The following is a 9,735-nucleotide window of genomic DNA, read 5'->3' as shown; positions in this document are numbered from 1 at the left end:
GATCGCAGCCGTCCTTGCGGCCGACTGGCCGTGTCCCGGGGGGGAAGGGCGGGGGATCACCGAGGAGGTGAACTGGTTTCGGGGCGCATTGCGCGATGCATGCGACTTTGCGATGCCCCGAGCCAGCCCCCGCCCGCGAAGGGCGATGAGCCCGGACAGGCTGATCGCAGCCGTCCTTGCGGCCGACTGGCCATGTCCCGGGGGAGAAGGGCGGGGGATCAATGAGGAAGTTGAATGGTTCCGGGGCGCACTTCGCGATGCGTGTGATTTCGCGATGCCCCGGAACAGCCCCCGCCCGCGGAGGGCGGCGTACTGGTGGTGCGAGGAGATCGCCGAGCTTAGGCGGCTCTCCGTCGCAGCCAGGCGCCGCTTCACCCGGGCCCGGCGTCGATTCGACGCCGAGGGGACGGCTGAGGCGTATGAGGGGTTCCGTGCCGCTCGGAACTCCCTCAGCGCCGCGATCAGGCGGGCCAAAGCCCGAGCGTGGGACGAGCTCCTACGCTCTTTGGACGCAGACCCATGGGGGCGCCCCTACAAGCTTGTGATGAACAAGCTGAAAGCTTGGGCGCCCCCCGTGACGGAATCCCTGGAACCCCAAGTCCTCGAAGAGGTCTTGGGGGCCCTCTTTCCATCCGAGGGCCCCCCTTTTGACGCGAGTGGTCGCCAAGAGGCGACCATCCCGTGGTCAGAGGACTTGGAGGTTACAGAGGAGGAAATGGCCGGCGTGATCCGTCGACTGAGACTCCGGGGCAATAAGGCCCCGGGTCCCGACGGGATCCCCGGCCGGGTCTGGGTCCTGGCTTTGGCCCAACTGTCCGGGCGCCTGAGGCGGCTATTCAATAGCTGCCTCAGGGAGGGCGTATTCCCCCCAGCATGGGTGAGGGCTAGATTAGTCCTCATCCCAAAGGGGGGCAAGCCCAGCAACGCCCCTTCTGCATACAGGCCGATCTGCCTGTTGGACGAGGCGGGTAAACTCTTGGAGAGAGTGTTGGCGAACCGCCTCGTCCAACACCTGTCCCGAGGAGGAATGGACCTCCACCGAGACCAGTATGGATTCCGCGGGGGCCGATCGACCGTTGACGCGATCTTACGCGTCCGGTCCCTCGCGGAGTCCATTATGGAGGAGGGCAGGGTGGTGCTTGCGGTGTCGCTAGACATCCGCAATGCGTTTAACACCCTGCCCTGGAGTAGGGTGGGGGAGGCCGCAAACGCCTTTGGCCTCCCCCCCTACATGGTGGAGGTCCTACGGAGTTACTTCCGGGACAGGTGGCTGGAGTACCCCGATCACCGGGTACTCCTAAGCAGAAGGGGTGTATACTGTGGGGTTCCACAGGGGTCCGTGTTGGGCCCCATCTTGTGGAACCTCGCGTATAATAGGGTGCTGGGTATTGCCCTCCCCCCCGGCTGCAGTGTCGTCTGTTATGCGGACGACACTCTGCTGTTGGCCGGGGGAGAGAGCTGGGGGGATGCAGTCTCGACTGCCAACGTGGGGGTAGCGTGCGCTGTCCGCGCAATCCGCGGCATGGGCCTGCAGGTAGCGCCTCAAAAAACTGAGGCGCTATTCATGCATAGGGGGGGGGACACGGGCCCCCCCCACTGATGCCCATGTCGCGGTGGGTGACATCTCCGTCCGGGTGGGAGACAGGTTGAAGTACCTTGGTCTCTACCTGGACGCGGCTTGGAGCTTTGGCGGGCACTTTGAGCTTCTGGCCCCCAGGGCAGAGTCGGTGGCACTTAGCCTCAGCCGACTCTTGCCCAATCTTGGGGGCCCGGATGGCCGGGTGCGCCGCCTCTATGCGAACACCGTCCAGGCGGTGGCCCTTTATGGGTCACCGGTGTGGGCGGACGCCCTGGTGGCCAATAAGCGGGGCAGCATGTTGCTGCGCCGCGTGTTTAGGAGGGTGGCCATCAGGGTAGTCCGAGGTTACAGGACGGTGTCGTACACGGCGGCCTCTTTATTGGCTGGGATGCCGCCCGTCGAGCTCTACGCAGACATGTACGCGCACGTATACGCGCGTACGCGTGAGCTCGGCGGGCTAGGCGTTGTTTTGACCCCAAAGGTCAAGGCCGCCGTGAGGCTTCAAGCTAGACGGCGCGCTCTGGAGAGGTGGGACGATCACCTCTCCAACCCCCGAGATACATCGGGGAGGCGCGTCGTCGAGGCCATCCGCCCCCGTTTGATCAAGTGGGTCGACCGGGCGGGTGGCGAGATGTCGTACCATGTGACACAGGTATTCACGGGTCATGGGTGTTTTGGCTCATACCTGTGTCGCATCGGGAAAGAGGACAGCGCACGCTGCCACCACTGTGCGGGGGGGGACGAGGACACGGCGCAGCACACGCTGGAGGTGTGCCCAGCGTGGGCAAACGAACGCCGTGCCCTCGTCGATATAATAGGGGATATCGACTTCTCGCTCTCGAGCATCGTAGCGGCTATGCTCGAGGGCGAGGAGTCCTGGAGGGCGGTCTCCTCCTTCTGTGAAGCAGTGATGCTCCAGAAGGAGGAGGCCGAACGCGAACGGGAGCGGCTCCCCGGCGGACGCCGGGGAGACCGCACTCGAGAAGAGGCGACCGGAGGAGACGGGGGGGAAAGGCGGGAAGGGCCGTTTACCGGTAGGACCCGCCGACCCCCCACGACCTCCGGCCGCGGTGGCGCGGCAGCCAGCCGCGCCCCACGGAACCCCCGGGGTGGGTCGATGGGGGCCGGGGCAACAACTGCCCCTGGCCACTCCAGAGACCCGCCCCAGCAGAGGGGGGGCGCACGCAGGGGGAGGGGGCGGGGTCGCGATCGGACCCGGCCCCATCGAACTCCCCCAGCGATTGCGCAGGGCCCCGGCAACTTGGGGGGACGCCCGCTAACTCGTCGCGGGCGTCTCACCCCGAGCCGGGCCCGGTGGTCGGAGCCCAGGTGGGGTACCTGGGCCCGGCCACGCCCTCCCCGGGGATAATACTGGGAGGGAGGCGAGAGGGGCGGTGGTCCCCCTCTCGCCAAGTCAAGCTGATGTCCCCATAACAGCGGGGACACTGGGGGAGACATAAACCGCTCCCCCAGCGGGCACGGCTCGTGGGCGGAGGGCCTCTCTGAAGTAGTGCATATGCCAGTTTCCAGAGAGGCCCTCTGACCCCCCACTGATGCCCATGTCGCGGTGGGTGACATCTCCGTCCGGGTGGGAGACAGGTTGAAGTACCTTGGTCTCTACCTGGACGCGGCTTGGAGCTTTGGCGGGCACTTTGAGCTTCTGGCCCCCAGGGCAGAGTCGGTGGCACTTAGCCTCAGCCGACTCTTGCCCAATCTTGGGGGCCCGGATGGCCGGGTGCGCCGCCTCTATGCGAACACCGTCCGGGCGGTGACCCTTTATGGGTCACCGGTGTGGGCGGACGCCCTGGTGGCCAATAAGCGGGGCAGCATGTTGCTGCGCCGCGTGTTTAGGAGGGTGGCCATCAGGGTAGTCCGAGGTTACAGGACGGTGTCGTACACGGCGGCCTCTTTATTGGCTGGGATGCCGCCCGTCGAGCTCTACGCAGACATGTACGCGCACGTATACGCGCGTACGCGTGAGCTCGGCGGGCTAGGCGGAGGGTAATTTTAAAATTTTTAATGAAACTACCCATTTTTTATTGCACATTCTTGTAGCTTATCTCGAGAGCTTTTATAAACGTCTGATGATTTTAAATCAGGCGATTTGGGAAGTTACAATCTAAGGAAGTACTATCAAAGATTACATACAACATATTGATTTTCCGTACAAAATTTGTGATTTATGAACCAGACGTTTATGTAGGTGATATCTGAAAAGTGACCTTTTGTACAAAATTTGCTTCATTCTGATGATAAAACCTTATTTCAGTTCATTTTCTTTTATGAACATTTAGTTCATATTTAATTAATTTGCTTAACTTATTATTATTAAGAGATGGCAGATTATTCGCCATCAGAAATCGTAAACATGATTAGTATTTACGGCGTTGCTGGTAACAATGCTAGAGAAGCAGCTCGTCAATATCGAGACCGATATCCGGATAGAAGACACTCTGATCACAAAACGATTTTGCAATTATTACGTAGAGCCCGCACCAGAAATATGACACGAAAACGTTCCAAAAAATCACGAGATAATTTTACGCGCTAACCATTATCACCCTTACCATATTTCAATTCATCAACAACTTTCAGATAATGATAAGGTTTATCATGTGAGATTTTGCAGATAGGCTTTAGATCAAATTCATCGTGATCTCACATTTTTTCATCGAGTAATGTTTAGTGATGAGGATACATTTGAAAATAATGGTGGAATAAATCGGCATAATAGCCATTATTATTCTGAAAACAACCCTTATTGGACTCGACATGTAGACAATCAGCACCGACAGAAAGTTAACGTATGGTGTGGTATTTTGGATAATCACATTATAGGACCTTATTTTTTTGATAATGCAATGTTACAGCCATAACATATTTAAATATGTTGCAAAATGAATTGCCAGAAATGTTAGAGGCAGTAAATCTCGATACGGTCCAACGTATGTGGATACAACAGGATAGCGCCCCACCACATTTTGCGCGCATCGTAACAAATTTTTTGAATGCAACATATGAACAGCGTTGGATTGGACGAAATGGTTATGTAGCTTGGCCACCCAGATCGCTTGATTTAACATCACCAGACTTTTTTTTGTAGGGATATCTAAAAGGTGTCGTGTATCAGACAATACCCACTACACCAGAAGATATGAAAGAGCGCAAGCATGCAGAAATATACCGGAAATCATGTTAAGGAATTGACGCTTTCGAAAGGAGATTACATTTATGTATCGATCAGAATGGTAGTACTTTTGAGCAATTTTTATAAAAACACACACACACACACTCACATACACGCACACGCACACACACACACACAAGAGATGTAAATCCGACCGGGCAATCTCCACGTGGTACATCTTGGGTAACGCTAATGCTGGCGGTACTTTCAAACCTTATAACTTAAAAAGTACTTGATGAAAAAATGTTTAATTATAGTGTTTTGAAAAGTTCTCGAAGTAAGCTACCAGAACATGCAAAAATATATAGGGTGTTCCATTTAAGAAATTCAAAATGACCTTTACGTGACCTTCATGTGACTCTTCAAGGTCAAACTAATGGCACCACCTTATGTCCCCCTAGAAACTATACAACTTTTGTCTGAAACATTTCGTCGGATTTTCCGTATTTTCCAAAATATTTGCCTGGGGAAATTAAAATGACCTGTATATACAGGGTGTTCCAGGAGGAAAGGTCAATATACTGGGAGGTGATCGTATCGGTCATTTTAAGCAAAAATGTTCATATGAATATATGTCCTATTCCCCACGGTTTCCGAGATAGAGCGACTTAAATGTACAGGTCAATATTCTGGGAGGTGATCGTATCGGTCATTTTAAGCAAAAATGTTCATATGAATATATGTCCTATTCCCCACGGTTTCCGAGATAGAGCGACTTGAATGTACGTCTCGTGTATTCACTTTTCTTCTGTACACTTCAACCTTCATCCGTGAACCTGTACAGTGAAGTGTACAGAAGAAAAGTGAATACACGAGACGAACTGCTCGCTCAAATATATATGCTAGTGCCCGCATAAAGGAACGTCACGATGTACTCACAATCAAACGAGCAACACGCCATGTTCACACAACAGTTGAAAAATGCATTGATGTTAACGGTGGAATTTTTGAAAATTTATTATAATCTATAAAAAATGAACAATAAATATTAGAAATAGTACGTAGTATTTCTTTCTCCTATCTTCTTCTCTCTCTGTTTCTTTTGCCTATTTTTCGTCTTCTTTATTTTCTTTAATTTTATTTTTTTTCACAAACGGCCATTCAAACTTTCAAAATTCGCATGACAGTTTGACAATCGTAAAAGATACGAGCATCACTGCGCTTGCATAATAAAATAGCCAATCAAATTTAGGCACAATTTATCTCGTCGCATCGTTCCGCAATGGCTTCACTCCCCTCGCCTAAACCACGAGTTTATGCTTAGTCTCTATATTTTCTATGTCTATGATGCCGACGGCCAAGAAAATAACTTATTGCTGACGAGAAAATAACTTCTTTTATTTTATTAGAAGGTATTGTGTTTAATAAAAATACAATACATTTAATTTCTCGCACTTGTTAATTCTTAAATTTCTTAAAATTTTAATGCAAATTTCAAGTCCTTACAAACGATATGCGTCCGCCGAGAGAAATGTACGAATGCGCATGCGCAAGGGAGAAAAATCTGCTATTTATCTTGGCAGACGCGGTTTTTAAGACGAAAAGATGACACAAAGCTCTATCTATATATAATATATCTATGATGACATGAATTCGATCGAGATAAAAAAAATTATGTTCTGGGTACCGATCATGTAACTTTTTTCCCTAGGATGGAAACATGAAAAGTGAAAAATATTAGCATTGAAATCAATGGCAAAATTTTTCACTTTTCACTTTTCCGCCTTAGGGGAAAAGTTACATGATCGATACCCTGATACACATTACTAATACCACAGTATATACAGTAGCGCAACTCTCCCGATTTTGTGTTGGCCAAAACGGAGTGCGCATGCGCGAAATAAGTAAGTTGGCCAGTAACGCCATTTAAATTTCTCTCTTACTTACTCTTTTTTTTCTACTCTTTCGTTCTTTCTCACACTATTTAAATTCCCAATTAAATGCCTACTGCCTACCTTATTTGGCGGAATAGATGACATTATATGTTATTTATTGTACGATCGCGCAATTTATCAGAGTTTTTGATACAAAGCGATTACGAAACGATTACAGATATTTAATATAATTATATTTGTAATTATAACTTTATATATATATATATATATATATTTTCTTGATACTGTCTTTATAATACATTTAACATTTTTTGAATAATATTTTATTTTCTTTTTTTTGCTCTCTCTATTATTTCATCTAATATATTTTGCATAATTATTTATGTAATATATTGTATATTAGCAAAATTATATTTATTTTTTCAATATTTTATTTTTTTCCTTTTTTAAATATATTATTAACAATTTATCTGTATATATTTCTTATTAAAATACATTATGTTCCCGGGTTAAATGGCCAAACTTGAAATATGAATTTAGGACCTTAAAACAAGAAAAAGTTTTCCCCTGGTAGTATGCTCACAAACGCCTAGATATTTATTTACATTATACACAATAGATATTATTATTATTAAACAAAATATATATAAAACGTTACTATCCCCTAGAATATTAGAATCTAATCAAAGATTAAGGGATATAATTTTCATAATTTTTTCTGCATGTTTATAGCATACTGCTCTTTTAAATCATTTCCTACTTTTAACAATAGTTTTTTAAACTGTGTCATTTTATCATTTTTGAATCCCTTTTTGTGTCTTATTTATTTGAATATTTCAGCCATCCAAAATCTTTTGCTGCATTTCTATTTTAATTTTATTTTGATTTACATTGCCAGAGTAGTGACGTTTTATAATATATTTTTGATTAATAATAATAATAACACACACACATATCTATTATATAGGGTGTTCCCGGGTTAAATGGCCAAACTTGAAATATGAATTTAGGACCTTAAAACAAGAAAAAGTTTTCCCCTGGTAGTATGCTCACAAACGCCTAGTTCAAGAGATATTGACTTCTTAAGTTACAGAACTATAGGAATGAATAATGCCAAAATGTCTTTTTTTTTTTAAGAAATTAACAGGCTTGTGTTTGCACTGTAAGTGCCGGTCTACAATAGGTGATTTAAGCCCTAAGCCTTAAGAAATTGACCAATCACAATCAAGTATGAGGAGAATACTCGACTGTGATTAAGTGCCGGTCTACAATAGGTGATTTAAGATTTAGCCTTTGTTTTAAAACAAAATTAACAATCATTAAAACGAAGGATAGTGAGCGAAGAAATTACAGACGTACAATATTAGTCAGCCACTTGTTCTCTTATCGATGGGTGCAATGCTTGTTCCCGAGCTGGAGGCCATCATTTTGAACAAAACATTTAATAATAAAATTTTGATTACTGTAAAACAATAAAGAGGATAAACCTAGATTATTTCTACATTATCCATTCTTATAGTTCTGTAACTTAAGAAATTAATATCTCTTGAACGAAGCTTTTGCGAGCATACTTCCAGAGGAAAATTTTTTCTTGTTTTAAGATCCTAAATTCATATTTCAAGTTTGGCCATTTAACCCGGGAACACCCTGTATATATTAAAATAAATGAAAAATATATATATAATTATGAGCAACAATATTCTGCGCAGACGCTTAACGCTCGATGCTGCCATGTAAAGGCACCTTGAGTGTTCAATCTCTAGGGCTGCGTTCCATTTCATGCATGATGTGCATGATGCATTAAGCCCGTATCAGACTACGCATTGAAAATTGAAGATTGAAGATTAAAGATTGGAATTTGACTAATCAGAACAAATGGAACTAAATTTTTTTTGTCCTGATTGGTCAAATTTCAATCTTCAATCTTTAGTCTCAATCTTCAATGCGTAGTCTGATACGGGCTTTACTTATTCACTGCCAGTATTGAAAATTTATAGTTTACGTCACCTACACTATAGACTTTCAGTACTGACCATAGACATATAGAATGGACTGAGCGTTGCGATAGACAAACGCGTGCTCGCTGTAGAGAGAAAGGTACTATATGGGAGGCCTATTTTGTCTCTTTTCCTAGCATCTCATTGCTGATTTTATCTCCCTCCATATAGAAAATCACCAATGAGATGCTAGGAAAAGAGACAAACATAGGCCTCCCATATAGCACCCCTTTTTCTACAGCAAGCGCACGTTTGTCTATCTCACAATGCTCAATCCAGTCTATATATCTATGGTACTGACAGAGAATATCGGAACCATGAAGGAAGAGTAAGGAGAGTTATCTTGATAGTGTAGAAAGAAAAAAAGTTGGTCACGAAAAATGTTCCGTATGTGGCCAGGTTTGCCAAATGGAATAATTTGGGGCAGTCAATAACGCTTTACGGGAAACTATTAAATTAACGCCACGCAGTCGGCAGAAATAAATACATAAGATCGAGAAGTGAGTTTCGCGACCGAAACTCATCTCCAGACACGCGCATGCCAAGATATCCGATATCGCGATACGCGACGCGAGAGACGTGCGGAGACTTTGTAATTAAACCAAGTACGAATAAAATAGTTATATATACATTTATTCAGAATACGAAAGTGTCATTTTTAATTATAATAAATTCAGTGAACTACTCGGGCGGAGCCCGAATTCCCAAATTCCTTCCGGCAAACGATCCTAACTACCGTGCCTCTCCGGAGGCATAACACATATATGTATAGTGTTACGTTTAGTTGTGGTAGTAATTAGTAAGTAGTGTGTCATCCAACACACTTACTGATCACTAATACAATTAAACATTAAAGTCCTAGATTATCAGAGAGGCGCCAATTCTACCCCCACCATGTCCACCGCCGCCATCTTAAAACACAAACGTCAGTAGTGTTTATATATACAGATCATTGGGGACAATATTCGTGTGCAGATAGAGCGGACCAAATTGAGTCGAAAAGTCCTCTATCATATTTTTTTATAATGCTTAATAAAGGAGTTATTAAGGCTGGCCAATCGGCGCCGATCTTTAGCCAGGCGCACGTCGGTGAGCCGCGCGCCTGGTAGTATGCGGCAGCGCACACTTCACGGTGCA

At 46.2% G+C, this 9,735-nt stretch overlaps 1 protein-coding gene across 1 annotated transcript; it reads left to right on the top strand.

Moving 5' to 3' along the window:
* The first annotated feature begins 544 nt into the window (after nucleotides 1-544).
* On the top strand, nucleotides 545-4,778 carry LOC115234221. The gene is made up of 4 exons (XM_029805062.1): nucleotides 545-987; nucleotides 1,646-2,107; nucleotides 3,179-3,539; nucleotides 4,683-4,778. Exons 1-4 carry the CDS (start codon nucleotides 545-547, stop codon nucleotides 4,776-4,778), a joined length of 1,362 nt encoding a protein of 453 aa, XP_029660922.1.
* Nucleotides 4,779-9,735: the final 4,957 nt, after the last annotated feature.

The sequence above is a fragment of the Formica exsecta genome, unplaced genomic scaffold (assembly GCF_003651465.1).
Source record: "Formica exsecta isolate Colony F162 unplaced genomic scaffold, ASM365146v1 scaffold198, whole genome shotgun sequence".
Classification (NCBI taxonomy): domain Eukaryota; kingdom Metazoa; phylum Arthropoda; class Insecta; order Hymenoptera; family Formicidae; genus Formica; species Formica exsecta.
The sequence above is the reverse complement of the archived record's forward strand: the minus strand, read 5'-3'. Positions and strand labels throughout refer to the sequence as shown.